Source organism: Eucyclogobius newberryi, unplaced genomic scaffold (assembly GCF_026437365.1).
Source record: "Eucyclogobius newberryi isolate DKJ021-1_F unplaced genomic scaffold, fEucNew1.0.hap1 SCAF_19, whole genome shotgun sequence".
NCBI classification, from domain to species: Eukaryota; Metazoa; Chordata; class Actinopteri; order Gobiiformes; family Gobiidae; genus Eucyclogobius; species Eucyclogobius newberryi.
The window spans coordinates 14291857-14314406 of NW_027315823.1; the positions used below are offsets into that span (position 1 = coordinate 14291857).

Consider the following 22550-nt stretch of genomic DNA (forward strand, 5'->3'; position numbering starts at 1 on the left):
TTGAGTGCAGCCCTCTCAGCGCAGCCCTCTCAGCGCAGCCTCCGGCTCTGCACGTTCACATAGCTCGTTCGGGCTGCTCATACACACAAAGCCCAAACGCTTTTTAGGCTCAGCTATGTGACGTTAGTGCCAAATCTGAGCCACTGTACTAGAAGCGCCGTGTGGAGGCATAAAAGAGCGACACTCTCCAGCATCAGGAAGTACTTTCAGGAAGTAGTTTGGTGCCTTTGACTGACAGCTGTGCCGTGGTGACAGCCCACAGCGGAACAGCGGAACAGCGGAGCGGACGCACGGCAGCCGCAGAGCCGAGCCGACACTCAAGATGGCAGGTAAGCAGACTTTGAATATTGTTTTCTTCCAATTCTTTGACACCCCGGCGCTTTGATTGAGGCCAGTGAGTGTTGATTACAAAACACATGTGAGGAAATGGAGCATCTTGTGCTGTATTGTATGAATATTGTGTAAAAACAAAGAGAAGTCTTTTCTCTGGCAAGTCAAATCAAGCGAATGGGCTGGACAAGCCGCACTAGCAAACTTAGCACTACTAGCCTGCTAGCTAAAACACTCTCCTCGGAGCGTAAAAGCTGTGCGTCTGGGGCATTATTTAGAGGAATAACTTAACTCTTCTGGTTAATTACGATGTCTAACATTTGTTTCGTCCAGTTCTGCTACTATGTGCAGCTCGAGATGCGATTATTATTATCGAACTGTTGTCATAGCAAAGGCTAGCGAGTTCACGGAGCTAACGCTAGCCGAGGTGCTAAAGTCATTTTCAACCATAAGCTGAGCAAGCCCTACTTTACACATCAACAAAAATGAGTTACTTTCACTCAGCGATCGTGTTACGGTCTATATTTGTATACAGACTAAATGTGCAATCCAATCTAGAAGCACGATTAGCCCCTGTAAACGGGGATGTGACATTATAAGCTGCCTGAGCAGCCTTTCAGCTGTAAACACTGGGTCACCACATGCTGCTTGTCTTCGGGCTTTTTCTGGGCTTTTTGGATTGCTCTGAGAAGTTATTGTCCAAAATATTATACCTTTTATGAATGGGCAAAAGTCCTCAAATATCAGCTATAAATGGGAAGCTGAAACCCATGAATAGCTAACATGAACTACATTGTGCTTTTGTAGCACTTTCATATTTTATTGCAGGGGAGCTGATGGTTATGTCATTCATGGTATTTCAGCACTGGTAGTTTTCCCTTTTTTACAAGGGCTGAACAAAGTTGGAAAAAATACTATATAGATTTATGTTTTAATGGCTGGATTCTGTTCAATAATTCGCATTTTAAACAAGTTCAAGAGCATTAACATTTTAATGAAGACTGAAGTCTGAACCGTGTTTGTAGAGAGTTGTCAAAAAAGTATTGTTACTAAAAAATCTCAAACAGGACAAAATGGGACCTTTGCTGATCAGTTTTGGAACGCTCTTGAGCTTTATCAGAATCCAACCACAGAGTAATAAAGTACTAAAACTGCATGATGTGAAAAAGATACAATATTTGATAACTGCGTTAATGACAATAATAATAACGTTGCCCTTTTGCACTATTTTATTACATTTTGGTACCATGATATCAGAAAGCTTTAAAATCTAGTCTTAAATTACTAGATTCAAATATAAACTAAGACAAAATTAACACTTTTGGCATAATTCATGTTTTGTTATGATTGTGGTATCATAATAAAACATTGTGTATTGTGTATCAAGCCTTTGTATTGAAATTAGGGCTGCACATTATTGACAATTTTGAAGCGCAATACAGCTGTTAAGAACTTGTCATATTATTGCAATATTTTAACTTTTAAAAAACCTTTTGTTGTATTAAATCATTAAATTATATATTAAATTAATATCTTGACAACACTAGTCTAAACTAAAGGGTTAGCAGCACATTATGATAAAACCATGATATTTTGGAGAGTAAATTATGTTAATGAAATATTGCAGCACCATTTCAAATTGCAATTTCCATTTGGTAAAGTAATATTGCTCAATTTGTCTTTTTCACACCACAAAACCCCACATAATTGACATTGAGCGCCTCATTTTCCAGTTGTACTAAATAAATGTCTTCTCTCTGCAGGTCTATCTTTATATTTTGAAGATGGCCATGATGATTTGGATGATTGTGAGTATCTTTATTCCACCGACACTCTTCATTCTTTGTATTTTACAGTATGCAGTTTGTTATACTGTTTTTCCTCTTTCAACAAGACGTTTTATGGTCAAGTGTCATCTTTCTGCACACCTCTTACACTTGCGAAATGTAAAGCCGTTGATAGTATTTCAACTTTAACGCTGCTCTATTATTAGCCTAACAAGAAAACGTAAAAGTCTGTATTTTTGGGGGAGAAATGCTCCGGGCTATTCTGGCTTTTCCAAGGTATCTTCTTGATCTTTACGACGCCAAGTGATTTCAACGTCAGTAAATGTTTGTATGTGTTCATTAATTTTAACTAATTGGCCTTTTGTGGACAAGGACAAATTGTCACTTTGCATTACTGTTAGATCAACGGTCAAAGATGGTAGATTTGATGGAAAACGGTGCTAAATTGTATCTTTTTTCTTATCTCCTCAACTTTATGGAAATGACGTATTAAAGTGCCTATATTTGCTCCGACAGTTGGATTCGATGACTACGGTTCAGAGTGTGACGGCATCCGCATCACAGCGTTCCTCGATGCGGGACAAGACAACCTCACTCCCCTCGGCCGGTTAGAGAAATATGCCTTCAGCGAGAATGTTTTTAACAGGTGAGTCTGAAGTTAAACAGTTAATGGATTTTATGATGGTTTTTTGGGGGGGATTTGTTGACGCCTCCGAACGCGAGAACATTAACACCAATATATTTACATGCTCTTGTTAACGACTTGTTACAATTGAATCCCTTTTGTAGAAGGACACATCTGTAATTGTAATGAGGAAACATCTGTTAAATGGGAAACGCTTGTCACCTCTTGGATGTAGATTTAATAGGATATGTGTCGCATGATCTTTTTGATTTCACTCCTGGAAGTGGGGTTCCATTTCCTGTATTGCTCAATCTGCCAACGTTGATGTCAGGATGTGTCCTCTTCCTGATGTCTGTCTGCATTCCTGAGCATTTACTCGGCACATACCTGCACTGAATCCAACGCATCAATGCTAAAAGACCAGTCTATAGATCTTAATGTTTTCGGTTCTGTCTACTACTTGTCTGATCATCCAATCCACAAAAGGTCTACAGATCTTAATGTTTTCGGTTCTGTCTACTACTTGTCTGATCATCCAATCCACAAAAGGTCTACAAAGCACAAAGGGCGTCCAAAAGAAAACCTAACTTCAGACGTCAAACAACCACAATTTCCTCGTAACGTTCAGGACAAAATATACAACTTCTTTTACCTCCGATTGACAAAGTCGGTGCTTCTCTTGTTGACTTAAGAAATCTACTGTTTCTCAATCCTTTATGGTTTTTTTTTTTACTTCGTAATCCCCATGTTTGTTTAGACATGAACGGACCATGTGTTTTCTGATTCTTTAATCCGCATGTTACTCGCGCTCATTCAGAGAGACAATATAGTTCGAGACCAAGTATTGTCAAAGCTTGTAGTCTGGACTGTAGTCAAGACAGTCTATTACTTTTGTTTAATTTTGAGGAAGTTGTGCTCCAGTTTTTAACCTTTTTGAAAATCCAGTTCTGGTGCTGGGCTCCAAGTGCATTCGGCTGCAGTGTCGTGTGTTCGATTCCCGACTCCCAACAATTTACTGCATGTCCTCCCTTCTCTCATCCCCCACTTCAGTCTGTACTATCCTGTCAATAAAGCCTACGGGCCACAACATAAAAAAGAAAAAGGCCACTACTGATCCATTTGGAGTGGGTGATATTAACAAAAAATATATGCGGTATTTTAGAATCCTCCTTTTTTATTTATAAATATTCTCTATCCAAATGCTTTTAATTAACTTTACCTTTTACTTGGTTTAAAATGTACCAGTACTTAAAAAATCTTAATGTACAATTTTTAGAAATATTTATTTTTACTAGCCAGCTTATAAAAAAAATGATGTCAAATACAGGAATAATGGTTAAGCCTTAAATATTCTGAATATTCTTCATACCATTTTAAAACAATTCCAACATACATTTTTACACATAAATTTTTTGAACAGAGAAGCAGAGGACTTTTCTCTCCAGCATTTTGTTAATTGTAACGATACAAGGATGCCATTGGTCACACTTGTCTCTCACTCACAAAATCACATTAGGCGCTCGTCTCCTGCTCTTCATGCTGAGCCCAAGTACAAAGGCGTGTAATGTACTTGACAGGTCTGACAGTTCTATGTTCACTCGCTGTAGTAGGCAGACTCTTCACTGACTTGATCCCTTTTGCTCTGTAGACAAATTGTGGCTCGCGGCCTCCTGGATGTGCTGCGTGAGTTCAGCGACAATGAGAATGACTTCATCAGCGTGATGGAAACAGTTGCTCGAATGTCAGAGGATGGAGGTGAAAAGACTTCTTAAAACATTTACACTCAACATTTACAGTTAAAATATTTGGTACGATGAGAAAAAAAAGATGAATGTTCTGAACTCTTAAGTACTATATTTTATCTCCGGTTAAATTATAAAAGTACTGCATTCAAAACCCTTAATTGAAATTAAAGTGTATGCACTCGCTTCAGGTGAATATTTATCATTTGTTCAATAAAATGTCTCTGATTGAAAGTCATTTTAAACATTAAATAGATTTTAGATTGTATATTATGGGGATTCACCACAGACCTCTCTTATAATGGCTGTGTTTATCACGTATATTTTTACATGAATTGTGACTGGGAAAATGTGAGTATTGACCCTGAATATAATTGTTTTTATACTTCCTTTTAGAGCCAACAGTTCGAGCTGAACTCATGGAGCAGGTCCCAAACATAGCCATGTTCCTCCACGAGAGTCGACCCAACTTCCCAGCAGCCTTCTCCAGATACTTGGTCCCCATTGTAGTGCGCTATCTCACAGACCCCAACAACCAAGTGAGTCCTTTTTAGACGTGTTATGCTTTTGTTCAGGGACTTGGTGTTGAACTGTAACATAAGCAGATGTATTTTATTCATTGTAAACTGCAATATTGATTTTAGTAATGCAGACCCACCTCTTTATTGTGATGGTTCACCATAACAAGCAGGTGTAAGTGTTTTTTTGTGTGTGTGTGTTAGTTTCTTAACAATAACTGTTTTATGATGCTTTGTTTTGGTATCTGTGATGCATTAATCATCTAAAATCATAAAACTGTTCAAAAGCTATTCATTTAGTATTAAAATAAATGTTCTTACATTTACTACAATTCCTACAGTGAGTTTATTTTACTGGACCTATAATATAAAATTGTTTCACCAAAAGCATTTCATTTAAACTTTTTTAAACTAATTCTGCATATACATGCTTATATAGGTATGTTTTTGATGACCATTTCTAACCCTGGTGTTGTTGCCGTTCCCAGGTGCGTAAAACCAGCCAGGCGGCGCTGCTGGTTCTTCTGGAGCAGGGTCTGATCTCCAAAGCCGACATGGAGACCAAAGTGTGCCCCGTCCTGCTCGACCTCACAGAGCCACGCTGCGACGACGACTACAAAATCGAGGCAGTGGCCGTAAGTAATTCTATTTAGAGAAGCCACCATCAAAATGATCCTGCTTATATTCAAGGCCTGGAGGAGCCTCCTCCTGCTCTTTTCTATAGAAATGTAACATTCCACAGTATGGCATAAAAAGCATCTTATCTCCATGCCGAAGTAGGATATTTTTTTTTTTTTTTTTTTTTCATTTTTTTTTTTTACCTTCCATTTCCATGGAATCCTGCAGGTGATGCATCACCTCCAGAAAGTCACATACTTTAAGATAGGATAACCTTTTATTTGTCCCACAATGGGGACATTTCAGTGTTGCAACACAGGTTAGAGTTTGAGTAGGACGGAATAGTATTTCTGTTTTTGAAGAACTATTTTAAGTGTTTAGTGATGTTTATAAAGAATTGTGCTGATCTTTCAATATAGCCATTCAAATCAACTTCTCATGAATTTAATGTCTACAATTTCTACTCAAAGCTAGGATGAACTTTTCTGCAGGATGTCACCACGAACATGCTTAAAATCTCATGCCACAATGAAAGTACTTATCTGTCCAATTTAAAAGAAGAAAAAAAAAATGTAGTGGAGTAGAAAGTACAGATTCTCTCACTCGATTGTAGTGAAGCAAAATGTATTCCTCTTAAAATGTTAAGTACAGGATTTGTACTTTGTTACTTTCAACCACTGTTAATAATGGGCTATAACCATGGGCAACAAAACAATTTATGATCCTTGACGCTTGGCAGACTGCGAGTTTCTTTTATTAGTTGACTATTTCTGTTTGAGCTTCAGCTTATGGATGCTGACAGTCTGACTGAGATGAAGGTTGGATATTAAATGTCAGATGGTAAAAGTAGACTTGTCTCGGTACAATAAATGTTTTGTTCTAATGGATCCGTCTAAAGGATAATTATTATGTTTGTCAAGAAGATACTTGCCTCAAAAGTGAAAAATAAATATTTGTAGGATTTCCACATCATATCTGTCATTCATGTGCACTTGCATTACAAATGTAATCACTATTTTATTATGAAGATAAAAGGACTCAGAGTCGGCTGCATGGGCTGTTGTCCATAGTTGCTGAGTTAACCACATGTGATGTTACCCATTTCCTCTGTAGTAAAAGTTGTGAAGTGGTTTGACACAATACAATTCTTCGGACAGATAATGTGTAAAGTGGTGACGATGCTGAGCAAAGACACAGTGGAGCACCTCCTCCTGCCACGCTTCTGTGACCTCTGCTGCGACGCCAGACTCTTCCAAGTCCGAAAGGTAACAAGCACACCATGCCGTGTACATTCTACACCTCCAACTGGACACCACTGAAAATGGATCCATTAGATTCGGAGGTTAAATTCTATCAAGCCGTGAGCCGTGATTTTGTTTTGCATCAATTTGTAGTACACTGCGCCGTTGTTTGGGCAGGAATGTTAATGCCCAGTACGAGCAGTGCCAGTCTCTAAATGGTATGCAGTGACAACCTTAGCCTGAATTTCTGCTAAGCTTCAGTTTACAAGTGTATGTACTAAAATGTGTTACTATGTCACTGCCATTTACTTTTAAGTTAATGTGTGTTTTTTTAATATGTATTTCATAGGTTTGTGCTGCTAATTTTGGGGAGTTCTGCTCAATTGTTGGCCAAGAAGCAACGGAAAAGCTACTGGTAAGATGAAAGATGTACATGAATAAAAAATAATTTTATTAATGAATGAATAATAATAAATATAGCCGCAAGCGGCAATGATCGGCCCTCGCCACGCCGCCGCCACGCCGCAAGAGGAGGGGGCGCTAACGCGCCCCAATTGTCCTTTTATTACGCCTACTGCTGAATCTGTGACGCTGTCACATCTTCTCCCCTTTGTTTTACCATCAAAAAGCTATTTTATTTTGAATTCTTGGCAAAATGTGCGGCTTTGCCGCACAGACACCGTGACTCTTTGAATGAAAATGTGCATAACTTTTGATGGTCCTGAAGATGAGTCTCACCAAATTTCAGGTTAATATGTCTAACGCCCTGGGAGGAGTTTGTGAAAGTCTAAAGTGTAAACATGTTCTGGCGATTTCCCCATTGGAATAACATGAAAGGTTTCGGTCATCGTTACGGCAACGCCATAACAATTATGACATGGGTCTCATTGACTTTTTTGATGGTTCTAATTTGACGCAATTCGGACTTTATCTGCGCAAACGGCAGAAATTTTAAATATGGGAGATTTCTGAAATTCTAGCTACAGTTTGCGGCTTCGCCGCACAGAGACCGTGGGAGGTATCAATGTAATTTGGATAACTTTTGATGTCCCACTCCTCAGTAGCATTTTCACCAAATTTCAGCTTTTTAGGGCCAACGCCCTGGGAGGAGTTCGTAAAAGTACGACGTTTGGAAAAACTCCGAAGTCATGTTTAGCCATTTTTGAAGCAATATGGCCGACATTTGGTTGGGCGGACGGCGTTGCCGTAATAATATTTTTTACTTCTCTTGTCACCATCTACCTCGGCGCCAAATTTCATGATTCTACGATCAGATTTTTTTTGGGTCATTTCCCATCTCTCAATGCATTTTTGGTACATTTGGGGGCGCTGACGCGCCAATTTTTTTTGTTTTAGAAAAGGGAAATAGCCAGAATGTAGAGAGGCACGATTTTTAGAGGTGTGAACATTTTTGTGACTTTTCGTCAATGTTCACTGGGTGAAAAATAGGGGGGTTGGTCCCGAGAAGAAGAAAGAAGAAAGAATAATATTCCGATGCGAAAACAATGTTTCCCATTTTTCAAATATCATAAACTATACATTTTCGGAAAGCGCTCGCGCTTTCCTACCTCATGGTGTGGGTCCCTGGTCACTGACGGGTACTTTCGTTAATTTTGAGTGGGCTCCGCCCACTTTGTGTTTTTGGCCCTCTATACAGTAATAATGTTCAATTTTTGCATTACATGCTTATATGCACGGAACATGCAAGAGATGGGGAACGTATTCGTGAGCTACTTAGCGCAAATGAGTGCTTTATATGGGGATGACGACCGCTTTGCGGTCGTCATCTCAATGTAAAGTGCTCATTTAGTGCGCACTTTTGCACGGGCTTCGCCCGTTTACAACGGTAATGTTCCATTTTCCTACTACTAATTAGTATGCACGGGGCGTGCATGAGTGAAGGAGTGCGTTAGTGAGTGTTTGGAAGTGGGCGAGCGCTTTGCGCTCGATTTTGTGCGCACAACGTGCGCACTTTCGCAGCCGTGCTTCGCACGGCCTTACGAGATTAATAGGCCTCTCGCCAGCTTGTGGCGCTCGGGCCTAATAATAAAAATAAAAATAATATACTGATTATTTTACCTGTTGTGAATTGAAGGTGACATTTCTAGACTGATTAAATTTTGGAAACTTAAAGGAGACCATTTTATGCTTTTCTACCAGGTACTTGGTATTATACTATAAATTGATTAGATGATTAGTTTACATTTTGTTCATTGTTAACCACATTATTGATCCAAAACAACTTAGTAGAATGGGAACCATTGACTTCCTGTTCGAAACTCAAAAGCCCTGCCTCTTCATTGTGGCATTTCACCATAACAAGAAGCGTGTCTTTATGTTTGAAAAAGGGCAATGTCGGATTTTAGAACCCTACATGTACATCAGAGTCAAATTTTTCTAGATAATCACGCCTAAATACAGGGAAGTGGGTGGGTATAGGGGGAATGTGAAAACGAATTTTCTGAACACTCTGATGCTTAATTATAGGAAGATCAGGTGAGGTTAATATGTGAAAAGGCCAAGATTATGTTATTATGGAGCTGGAGCTGGGCGATCTCAGCTGGGTGTGTAAATGTCTGTGTTATTTCATTCCTCAAAATGTGTGACAGAAACAAACTGTAATTCCACCCATTGCTATGTCTGTGTCAAGCTCATGGCGTTTCTCTTTCACATGGATTTCACAGATGCCCAAGTTCTTCGACCTGTGCTCCGACAGTCTGTGGGGCATCAGAAAAGCGTGCGCCGAGTGTTTCATGATGGTGTCGAACTCCACCTCTCCAGAAGTGCGACGCTCAAAGTTGTCCCCCCTGTTCATCAGCCTCATCAGCGATCAGTCCCGTTGGGTAAGACACTCGCACATGAACCGCCTTAACTTCCTCAATATTGTGTGGAGTCATACTTGTGAAAAGTGTTTTGACACAGCCAATCATCATGTTCTCAATTTTGAAACCATGTCATGTTAAATTGGGTAATTTTTTTAGTTTTTGTTACATTTTGAACCAAGGCAGTTTTGACCATTCTTAGTGGCATCACATTTTTTGTGTACGCTGACTGTCTGGGTTGCAAAAATCCAGCTGGAACCCCTTCACCACTATCACATAAAGAGCTGTTTCTCTCATTTAGAGTTGAGGACACATTTTTAGCCCCATTTTCTTCTGACTGTCTTCGAAGAGAGATGAATGAAACCAACTGAAAATCAAAGCCGCTTCAGTCCCATAGTGTGGAACTGTTATAGCAAAGTGTTCAGCGCAGAAAGACACGAGAGCCCAGTAGCAGGCATTCAAACATGGTTGAATTATAAAGATGATTATGGCAACATTGGGCTAAAAGTATATGAAAGTGAGGCATATCATGATATTTCAAATGTATAATGCAAAGACATGCAGACACAAACTTACACTTACAAATGTTAAGGTCCATTCATAGACCGTATTTCAGTCTGAGTCCATTTTAGAGAATCTTGTGTTAGTTAGCATCACAGCAAACCTAGCGCAACAACTTTCCCTTTTTGGTCGGCAAGTGGTCACATGACGTGGTTTTAACCAATGAAAATTCAAGAAACACAGACCCTCAGGCCTCATGTGTTTGGGAAAAGTGACCTGTAGCAGCCGAGATGACGCTGTAGTAGCTGTGATCTTTTGCCACCAATGAATGTCATTTGCAAGTCATGTGATCAGTGGCAAGGGGTTGAAAAGTAGAATATATTTTTCAAAAGCGTGCTTGCAGTAAAAATTAGACCACTGTTTTCCGCATCTAATTGGAGTGTTTCATTCTCTACAAAACAAGATGTGTGCTGTTAACATGCAAGATGTTTTTGTTAGTGTTACCATTCATAAATAATGGCTGAATTGAGCCCTAATTGGTTTATTTTGTTATATGATACACTATTTGACCTAATGTTTTAAATCAATCCATTGCTGCACTTTGTCTGCTTTAGGTCCGGCAAGCTGCTTTTCAGTCATTGGGCCGCTTCATCTCGACCTTCGCCAACCCTTCCAGCACAGGCCTACACTTTAGAGAGGACGGAGCCCTGCTCGATGTCCCCCGCTGCACAGCAGAGTGAGTATCACTGTTGAATCTTAAAAAAAAGTAGCATTTTTCTCACATGTTGAAAAAACATCCACGCTTGTGCAACTGCTCTACAATAAAAGTGGGTCTTTATATTAAACTTCACTTACCACATTTCTCTCTAGCGACTGCTCTCTGAACTCCCTGAACTGCTCCGGCCTGAGCACGCACCACAGCGAGAGGACCATCACCCATACGCTCCCGAACCAAGACGGCCGCGCCACGCCTTCCCCAGAGCGCTCGTTAACGGCCGACCGCGAGGACATGCGCACCTACGACTACAACAACCACCACCATCCCCACCACCAACACCGCCACACACCGGAAAGCTTTAGCCACAACCACCTCAACAACACCAGCACCACAGACAATGAGCAGACGGACGAGAACTTTAACTCTTTCCACTACTGGAGGCCCCCTTTACCGGACATCAGCGACGAACTGGAGATACTAACGACGACTACAGAGGAGGGGAGGGAGGATAGGGCGGAGGAACAGCCAAAGCGACAGACGGAACAAGCGGTGGGGGAAAGCTGCATGCACGGCGCAAAGTCCAACCCTTCCAGCGACCAGATACAGAAGGTGTTGGATTGTTTGCAGCCGCACATAGACGACCCGGATGTTCAAGGTGGGGCAAGTCAAAATTAATATGTTTTTATATCGATTAGATGTATATTAGAAGGTCAGGTGGAGAGAGGAGTTGTATGCAGGAGTTTGATGTGTTGGAGCACACGTGTGCTGCAAGTGAAACTTATGCACTTTGAAATGGTTGAAATAGGATTAAGAATTTAAAAATGTAGATATATTTTGCCCTTGAACATTTTTCTGACCCTGCTTTGCTGGATTATTGAATATCAATTACAAGAGTGACTGCTACCGTCATCATCACAGTAAAAATTCAAATGAGAAGAATATGTTCAAAACTAAATAGTCAATGTTTGGATTCACACGTGTTTTACATCTAAATATTATGAGATCTATTATATGATGCCTTTTGTCGCGATAATCCACTATCGCCGAAATTCCAATTGGTTTGTTAATTTGTGGATTGTGCTGGGATATAATGACGACATGTGCAGGAGCGCTCTAGACCGACTTGGAAAGACTTAATGTTACATCTTAAATATTCACTATTTGTTCTGTTCTCTTCTTTTGCAGTCCAAGTGCAGGTCTTGTCCGCAGCCCTCAAAGCGGCGCAGCTTGACAGCCCGTCCACGAGCGCCGACAACAGCCCCACCACGGAGAGCTCGTCCCAGGACAGCGACTTTGACAGCCCCTCCGACGAGTGCAAGTCCATGGAGCTGCACTCAGAGGAGAGCGAGAGCGACAGTCCCACAGAGGAGGAGAGCCAGGAGTCCCCCGCCACCAGCCCCGAATCTGGCCCCGAATCTGGCCCCGAATCAGCCCCCGAATCTGGCCCAGAATCCGGCCCTGAGCCCCATCTCGAATCTAGTCCCGAGTCCGGCCCTGAGCCCCATCTCGAATCTAGTCCCGAGTCCGGCCCTGAGCCCCATCTCGAATCTAGTCCCGAGTCCGGCCCTGAGCCCCATCTCGAATCTGGTCCCGAGTCCGGTCCCGAGTCCTGTCCCATCCAAGGTCGGGGAGACGAGGGAGGGGACAGTAAACCAGTGGAGAATCAAGACGAGTCGCCGCCAGATTCACCACTTCTGGTATGACTGAGTATTTCAAATCAGTTTTATTTTTGTATTGGCCAATATCATAACAGCAGTTGCTCCGTAGGGGCAAGAAAACAATTTGAAAATGTAATGTTTATTTTGTATAAGGGTTTAGTCATTATTATGTATTCATTTATCATTGGTTATTAATGGTTCCAGGCAGCTGCCACATTTAATTCACCAATAACATTTGTTGTTTGCCTTCTCAAAAGCAAAACTTCATTTATTTGAAAAAAAAAAAAAAAGAGCCTATGCCTGGCAAGTGTGAGAGCTCCGAAGTTGTAGAGGCCGATAGCGCAGATAGAGATTTTGCGTGTCGCACCGCGCTGCGCATGCGCATCAAAACAAAAGGCAGCATGGACGCGACCAGTTACGTGAGTTTTATGATGAGGTCGGTGAGGATCAATCTAAAATTTCTGTGCAAACTTTGCCCAGCAAGTTTTTCCTCGTGTTTTTGAGAATATACTGTGGGGTTGAAAGCTGCGTGGGCTGAATGGACAGCAACACATGGGGGAAGTCTGTCCCTTCAATGTGAATGTAAATCCTGGTTGGGTAAGGATTCAAAATTGGATATGAGGATGAAATCTGACACACAGTTTCAGCATTAAACTAATAAAATAATTGCTGCCTGTGGTTGTATTTGGGCTGTGGAAATAATTTAGAAACATTATAGCATAATATTGAAAAAAATAACTGAACTAGTTCATTTTTTGGAGCTGTGAATTTAGTTCAACATTTTGAATTATGAACTATGAACTGAACTAGTTCATGTAAAAAGTGAACTTTCCCAACACTGTAAGTCGCACCGGGCAAATCTATGAAAAGTTATATGGTACACACTTGTTAATGACCAATTTTCACAATTTTTCACTCTTACAACGGCTACATTCCTTTAGCGCATTGGTTCTCAACCCCCAGATGTTTGGGAGTCGTGTTATTATTATGGGGTATAGTTTACTAACGCTCTGAAGGTCAGAATTGTAACGTTCATGTGGGATGTGACCCATGTCCCAGTTGTTTTCAACGCAGCAGAAGAATCATGATAAATCGACCCGGAGACCTTGACACAAAGGATAGGAATTGCTTGCTTTGTCACTCACCCCTAGTGTTAGACCTTTTATCTTATTTCTTCAGTCAGACGGAAGAGCAGAGAGAATTATTACTTAATCACATATTTTGAATCTGTTTGAGTAACGACCATGTTCACAACGATATCTTCAACCTCTAACGGTCTGGTGTTGACATTTTCACAGGAGTCCGAGCTCATCGAGAGCGTTGAAGACGAGGGCAGAGAGAATTCCGCTCACAGCCCCACATCTGAGGACAAACCCAAAATCCAGGTCCACACTGCTCACTCACTCGTCAATCCTCCCATCGATTTATTCTTTCCGTCCATATTGATCTTCGCCTCCGTGGGTGCCTTTCTCCTCCGACTTTGCTGATGCTTATTTTGCATTGCAGAATGTGATCCCGCAGCAGCTCCTGGACCAGTATCTCTCGATGACGGACCCGGCCCGCGCGCAGACGGTGGACACGGAGATCGCCAAGCACTGTGCCTTCAGCCTGCCCGGGGTGGCCCTCACGCTGGGGAGGCAGAACTGGCACTGCCTCAAGGACACCTACGAAACGCTGGCTACGGACGTACAGGTAATGGCTAAACCAGTAAAGCCACAAGGAAAGGAGCTTTGCTCGATTTGTACTGGCCTTAAAACGTGAAAAACCTTTTAAAACTCTTTGCAGAAGTATTGCTCTATTACTCACTTAATTTCGAGCATCTGAGTTATTCACCGCGATGAGCCCACTTAAAACGAGGGCATGCAGATTTTTACTGGTTTTAAAAATGTACTTCAATCTTGACTGAAGCTGTGTTGCCAGAGTCTTAACCTGCAGAAGAGACACATCCAAGTGTTTGTCCTTCTGCAGAATCCCAGACTCACTGAGCTGCCGAGGCCAAACTAGCTCTGAGTCATGTTTGGTGCAGGAGCTGAGCTTTAGGTAGTTCACATCAGAGAGAGGACCAGAGGTTTAGACACTCTGGATTTAGGCTTTGAAACAATGTGATGATGTGAGGCTCATTTTGTTTTCTGAGTGGATAATCAATTTGAGAACCAAAAACACCAAATCATTACATTAACAACTTGACCATGTCCATTGTTTTTTAAATTAAGACTAAATTCGTGTGGTGCGTTCTGAGCTATAGAGCGTCATGTTCTGAGTGTTCTCTGTGCAGTGGAAAGTGAGGCGGACTTTGGCCTTCTCCATACATGAGTTGGCGGTGATCCTTGGAGACCAGCTCACAGCAGCAGACCTGGTGCCCATTTTCAATGGTTTCCTCAAAGACCTGGACGAGGTCCGCATCGGAGTGCTCAAACATCTCTACGACTTCCTCAAGGTACAAGCTGCATGTTGGATTTTCTGCTTCAAGCTATTGATTATTTGTCTGCAGGTTAAAAACTAAACGCTTAGGCCTAAAATGTATTTTATTTATTTGCTACATTCATGTCAAATTGAGTCCTTGTTGGGAATGTCGCATCTTTTGTGTTATTGTGAGCAGAAACCCTGTAGTATTCACACTATTTGAGGATAATTCCTCTAGTAACTTTATGCATCTAACCTATTGAGGCCCAGCTTTTTTCACCCATCCTCACCTAGGGTCTTTTAATTGCAGTTTTCCAAATTAAAACCGGTATTAAAAGCGTATACTTTATCCAAAATACATGTATTATGAGAGTGTGTTTTTCAAACTTCCTATAAGTTATCTGTTCTTTTCTTCTGTATCTACCTCTGTATCTACCGGCGTTGCATCAATGAAATTTCCCCATGTGGGACAATAAAGGAATATCTTATCTTATTATACACTATTTGAAGTGTAAGGAGTTTTAGTTTCTGGTGATATGCACAGCAGTGTACGTGGTGCGGAGGCGACGTTACTACATTGAAAGTAAAGGGTGATTTCAAATGGCTCTACCAAAGACGCACTTCATACTAGACTCCCACATGGTTGTAGTTGACCCGAAGGGCAATAAGTAGTGAATTTGAAAAGTTCAGAGCTCTGGGTTCACATATATTGACATTTGACTTTAGTGATTAGAAGGGACAACGTACAGGGACATTAGGCTCATAAAGACAGCTGTTTTGCACTAGATTATAGCTAGATCACTAGTTTCCATCTGGAGACATTTGTATTAATAGTGTATTAAAGTATATTTGTGCTTATAATTCTGTAATTGTGCGCAAATGTTGAAAAAGAGTTAATTAAGAGTTAAGAAGATAATGAGCGAGTTAGCTTCACAGTTAGCTTTTTGGGCTCGTTTACAATGCAAGGTCCGAAAGAGATGAGGCTAGCATCTATTTTTTTTTTCTTCAAACTGTGTTGTTATTTTGATCGTGCCATCTAAAAATATTAGTGTGAAAAAGTATGTTTCCGTTTTTGCATTCAGAGACTTATCAGTGTTGCTGTCTGTGTCAAATGTGGTTTCAGCCTTCTCTGAATTGGCTAACTCTCTTCGCGGCGACGTACCGTAATGTTTCCAGATCTGTCAGCAGACTACAGAGCAAACTTAACTCTTCCCTCGCCCTCCTTGTCGTCCTTTCAGCTCCTGCACGCTGACAAGAGGCGAGAGTACCTGTACCAGCTGCAGGAGTTCATGGTCACGGACAACAGCCGCAACTGGAGATTCAGATACGAGCTGGCAGAGTGCGTCCACTGCATTACACACACACGGCTCGACATTAGCCACACTTGCCGCTAATCTACTGTAAATGATGCGCTTCCGTCTCCCTCTGACTCCACTCGTTTTAATTGATTTTAGATTTTAACTCTGGTTTAACAAACGTGAATGCAGAAGGATATGTGCTTAAAGTATCCAAGCCGTTCTAATCTTTACTGTCTGCTAAAGTGCTGTGATTTCTACAAAAGAAACTACGCTACATGTTAAACTCCGACTGTGCAGCGAGTTGTGAATAAAATCATGGCTTTTACAGTTGGTGTGAAACGTTACATGCGTGTTAAGTGGGCTGCGTGAAATATAATAGGATCGATGATTCCTCAGTGTAACGGCGAACACCCCGAGAGGTTTCCTGTGATTTCAGTTCTTCGATCTGAGTTTGTTCTAACTAAACTTGAGACCGTTAAGATGTATCCTGTAAACATGTGCTCAAAAACACCCCGAGTATTTTGATAAACCATTTGCTACAACAGAAAAATGCAGGAATACAACAAATTGTACTTTTCTGTTAAATTACCTTTTTGATTTTAGTGGCTTAGTTTGTTGTTTATTATATCCACATTAGCGTCATCGGTGCACTGACGGCTACTCTCTCTAGGATCATTTTAGAATCAGAAAAGGTTTATTGCCATTGTCAATTAACACAATTCACAAGCATAGGAGCTTGTCTTGGTGATTTGGTTGAACATAAAACAATGAATAAGACATAACGATAAGCTATCAGATAAAAAAAATAAGAATAAGAAATAAAAATAGGCTTAATATGTACACAAATTTAAAGTTGTACAGATATACATATGTATTGTAAATTTCAAATATAACTATTATTCAATTTGTAAGCAAATGCGTACAACTTACATCCTTTGAAGTATTTCCGTTCGAACATGTTAAATGCAATACAACAGCAATAATGTGCTACTTTTACATATTGTCACCAGTTCTTAGCCATTGTAATGGTGTACATCTGTTTTACGTTGTTGTTGACGATGTTGTTGACGTTGTTGTTGACGATGTTGTTGACCATGTTGTTGTCGCCCCCTGCAGGCAGCTCATCTTGATCATCGAGCTGTACAGCCACTATGACGTGTACGACTACCTCAGGCAGATCGCGCTCACGCTGTGCTCCGACAAAGTGTCCGAGGTCCGGTGGATCTCCTACAAACTGGTCAGTCCCAGATTCAATTCTTCAAAGGATTCTAAAGCTTTAATGTGTATAAATGTCATATAATTAAATAACTATGCCTTATTTTTAGTTCTATAACATGCTATACATGTGCTGACTTGGGACTTTAGTTGGGGTTTTTCCTGGTTTTATTTGATGGCTTTATTTTAGTATGTTTATTTTAGTTGCACTTTAGTTTAGAGTCTAGTGGTAATGGGCATGCTAAGTAGTTAATTAGATTTGTCTTACTGTTTTATTATAACTATACATACTATTTAGCTTATAATACGCTTAATCACAGTTTTTCTGAGCATAATATGGATTTTATTGGACATTATTTGAGAGTTTTGTTAATATGCAATAATAAGTTCTTTATAAACACTAGCTAATATCTGAATAACCACTAATTAACATACCAATTACCACTTAGTTGGCAAATTATGTGGTCCCTAAACTAAAGTGTAGTCCATTACTAACATAAAGAGTTAAAACGATGCCGTCTTCATTGGACTTTGAGCTTGGACAATGATTTCTGCGCTGGTAAAGCCTGAACCTGAATGTGCTGGTGTGTTTCCACTGTGAGGTGTGTGTGTCCAGGTGGAGATTATGATGTTAGTCTGATGTCAGAGCAGTGTCAATGGGGCATTAAGAAGATAACAAAGCACAGAGTGCAGTGGTCTCATGACGGTAATGAGACGCATGCAGCAGGCGCCTGGTGTGGGGCAGCTGCTGGTCAAATAGAAAAAGATGAGCTCAGAAATTATACAGAATAATTGAAGGTGGAACTGAAGTTCTTTACCCTCTAACTCTGACCTAAATTAGTTAAGATAAGATGTTTTCCAATTTGATGATGACCGTGTGCAGTACTCATTTTTGTTGGAAAGTTCTGCTTCTACAATACACTTTCTGTGTGGGCTTTTAATATACGTAAAACGTATACATATAAATACAAAGAAATGATGATGCCTTGTATTGTGCTTAACCTTCACAAGCCCCCCAAAGGTCCACACAGGGGCCTTCGGGTGCCATTTACTAAAGTGTATGTCTCCTGAGTGTGCCACTTTCAATGCTCATTCATTCAATGGTGGCAAAAAAGTTTAGGAGCTCCCCCCAAGAAAATTTGAATTAGACTGAAGTAAACCTCTGCAGCTCTGTGTTTGTCAGGAGCGCTGCAGTTGTGATGCATAAAAGAGAACATCATGTTTTTTTCAGACTTTTTTGCTACACGCGTACGGCACATAATTCTTTGGCGTGCCCAGATTTGATCTGACCCCTGGTCTACATTTCTCAGTCACTCGAGTATTCACACTCGATGGTAATCGACCCCCACAGCTGCTCTGGAGTGGTCTGGTATGAGGCTGCCAGTCTGCCATCGCCTCTGACCACCACTTGTCACTCAAACTACATTCATACTTGGGCATAATATAATGGATTTTATTTATATCTCATTTTATATTTGAAACAAATCTCAAAGTGCTACAGCATTTTGAAATGCTTTTTGAAATAAAAAACAGTTGATTCTTCAAGGTGGCAACGCCCTCCAGTGGATGGGCAGGCCATTCTGCAGCCCAGAGTTTGGAGCTTTGTTTTGGGACCTGGAGCAGACACGTCTCATGGGTTTATGTGGTGCCAGTTCTTTCAGGGTCACTGGTCGCCATATAGACACTGACGGGTCAGGAGGCAGAGCTTTTATTCCACCCTGAACCCAACAGGAAGCCAGTGGAGGTCAGGAGGGTGGGGGTGATTAGTTTGGATTTACCCTCATCAGGATCCTCGCAGCACAATCTGAATGGACTGAAGCCTTGAGGTTTAAATAGTGCAGATTTCAAAGCTGATTGCCAGATTGCAAGGAATAGTTGTCGCAAAGGGGCCGAGACGACATGGGACCTGATCAGGGGCCGAGACGACATGGGACCTGATCAGGGGTGAGGGGAGCAGGTGGAGGGTACAAGAATGGAACGAATTGTAACAGAGGTGAAAAAATCGACTGTATTGCACTGTCCGTGTGTGTGTGATTTGGGCCGAGCAGACGATTTAGTGCCGTCTCGAGTTTCCTGGACTATTTTCAATGATATTATAAAAGTGCTGAAATCCAGACACATCACATCACGCTACACCACATAAACATTGTTTTGTCTCACCATACGTTTGTGCCTTCTCCTTCCCAGGTGGTGGAGATCCTTCAGAAGCTGTACGCGAGCGGCGCCGACGATCTGGGCCTGAACTTCATCAATGAGCTCACAGTCAGGTTTTGCCACTGCCCCAAATGGGTGGGACGACAAGCCTTTGCCTTCATATGCCAGGTCTGTGCCTCTTGCTCTGCTCACACACGTGTTTAAATGTCTTTGTGTCGTGTTTGAAAGCGATCGAAACGTACTGTAAGAACCTTTTTTTTTTTTTAACGCTGATTTCCTGGTATCGCTTTTGGCCGTGACTCGTGACTGTTGAGCTGGTCCGTACAGTTTAGTCTTTTGTAATCCCCGTGGCAGATGACTCACCTCGCTCCTCTCCTCTCCTTCCCCCTCCTCTTCTTCCCCCTCTGCATGACATGACTTGTGCTTTCTCCCCGCGCCGGTTCTAGGCCATAGTGGAAGAGGAGTGCATGCCCATGGATCAGTTCAGCCAGCACCTCCTGCCCAGCCTGCTCAGCCTCTCCTCGGACCCCGTGGCCAACGTGCGCGTGCTGGTGGCCAAAGCGCTGCGGCAGAGCGTCATGGAGAAAGGTGAGCGGCGGTCCAAGCGCATTGCGGTCATTGTCGCGTTGTGCTTGCACTTGATAGAATCGCAAGGAAAGAAAAATAAAGGCGTCCTGCGATCAGTGTCATGTTAAAACTACCATGATTTACATTTTAGATGTTTGATTGAGGCACTAGAAGCTCTTCTAAGTTTCTCCTAAACACTTGAAACTTGAAAAAGAGGTCTCGATCTCTTGCATGGTTAAATTTTAAAAAGCCTCTTGTTTTTGGACTGATTGGGAAGGATGTTCTATTACTTTTCACATCTGTCTTTTTCCATTTGCCTCAACACAATAGCTCCCACTAGAGGTTACTTACGGTAGTTCTGCAGTACACAGTGGACAAAAACACAAGTTCAAACGCTCTTGGACCAAACCGTACAAACGTCCTGACCAGACGGGTGAAGGCGATGATTAACTATGAAGAACCTGACAGTCCACACAATAAATAATAAGTTTAAACTGTCAAACTGTAAATGTACACAATTTTAAAAATAATCATTGTTGAAAGATTTAAATTTTGTGATAAGCTAAGTGGTTGCAAAATGTGTTTACCCAGCATGCCATGGTCCCCCAGTTTAACTTGATTTAGTGAGTCTTTAGTCATCATCAGTTTACTCTTTTTAAATACCAAATGTGTTTTCCTCGTTGATAAAAGTATTTTCATCGATAATACGTGTCTAATCTGAACAAGATTGTAACAAAAACAAAAGAAATTCTAAAAGGGGGTCCGTTTTTGCAATTGAACTTTATACATCACATGCCTTTGAAACCCTTTTCCTTGAACTGGTGAACTTTCAGTCAGTTTCATTATGCATTAAACCCACTACGTTAGTACAAAGTCGTTTCTCTCTGGCCGTGCAAATAGAAAAATGTATTACTTTAGTACGATCACATTTAGTTGAAATTTAATAATCTGCAATTAACAGTTCCAGTTGATAGAACTTGAGATTTTTAAATGCCCAGATGGTGGTCTTTAAAATAAAAACAAATATACTCTGGTGCTGGTGCAACTTCTGATAAATACCATTTTATTTTAAGTCGCACCAGCCAAAAAATGCATAATAGAGAAGGAAAAAAAAACATATAAAAGTTGAAATGCAGTTGCAAGTGTGAAAATAACAAATAATATCACATATAAGCATATAGTATAAGTGTGTATATATAAGTCTCACCCCGGCCAAAACGATGAAAAAAGGTGCGACTTATAGTCCGAAAAATACGTTATATCAGTGACATTTCCTAAAGATATATATATATATTTTTCATGTTGGTATCAGCCTAAAAATTGCCAGATTCTCACTGATAGAATATTGTCCGTGCCTAAAAAACACTCTGGTTTAATCGTTCGGACTGTGTGTGTGGTTTGTCCTGCAGCGTTCTTCAAAGAGCCCGGCTGTGCCTACTCGGACGAGCTGGAGGAGACGGTGATGGCGCTGCAGTCGGACAAGGACCGAGACGTGCGCTTCTTCGCCAGCCTGGACCCAAACAAGAACCTGGCAGACACCGCGCCCCTCATCTAAGACCCTCCCTTTCCTCCTCCTCTCTACAGACTCGCCCCGCCCGCGTCTCAACTGATTACAGACTTCTTCTACCACAACACCAGCAAAAAACCCGACCAGGCAACAGCAAGAGCATCGCCGCCAATCATGTCTCGAGGTCCACACAAACGCACGCTTCAGTCCCACGACGGGCGAACTGTTCAAAACAACGCACATTCATAACAAGATCCGACACGTCAGAGTTTTTAGTAAGGCGAACTGTTCAAAACAACGCACATTCATAACAAGATCCGACACGTCAGAGTTTTTAGTAAAAGAGCAGGACTCGTTTTTTTTTTCAACTTTTGAACTTTCGCCCTCTTTTTCCTCCTCCCCCCCGAAACTAATCGCTGTCCCTCCCGAAAGCTAATCGTGAGCTTGATTATAAATCGTTGGAATTATTTTATTTTATTTTAATTTTTGTGCATTTCTTAAACCGGTCGCTTGAATCGATGTGTTGTGCACTAACTCAGGGGGACCTTTTTGAACTGAAAAAACAGCATTCGTGAAAAGAGAAAAAAAATCGAAGCGCAAGCGAATTGTCCCGCTTTCTGTTGAGCCACTGACCAGCGAAAATCATGTAGCTTTGGGTGATCTTCTAACTCGTTTGGTCCAAAACTGAAATCCATGTTTCCAACGTCTTCATTTGTCAAAGTGTTAATGTGGTAGGTTTATTTTTCATTTGGGTAACCACTATTACTTCATAATTCGTTACTCTGAATAAAACTAAATTCGTGTGATCATTGTCGAGGAACAATGCCCTGTATGTGGACTCATAGA

General features: G+C 41.2%; 1 protein-coding gene across 1 annotated transcript; it reads left to right on the plus strand.

Annotated features, from left to right (window-relative positions):
* The first annotated feature begins 72 nt into the window (after positions 1-72).
* On the plus strand, positions 73-21959 carry ppp4r1l (protein phosphatase 4, regulatory subunit 1-like). Its single transcript, XM_072451802.1, has 20 exons — positions 73-329; positions 2094-2138; positions 2634-2763; positions 4391-4497; positions 4881-5023; positions 5491-5637; positions 6778-6885; positions 7211-7276; positions 9546-9704; positions 10799-10920; positions 11055-11557; positions 12088-12599; positions 13859-13945; positions 14067-14252; positions 14836-14997; positions 16202-16302; positions 17378-17498; positions 19664-19798; positions 20077-20218; positions 21607-21959. The coding sequence occupies exons 1-20, from the start codon at positions 323-325 to the stop codon at positions 21750-21752; spliced, it is 3129 nt and encodes a 1042-aa protein (XP_072307903.1). The 5' UTR covers positions 73-322; the 3' UTR covers positions 21753-21959.
* The last annotated feature ends 591 nt before the right edge of the window (positions 21960-22550 follow it).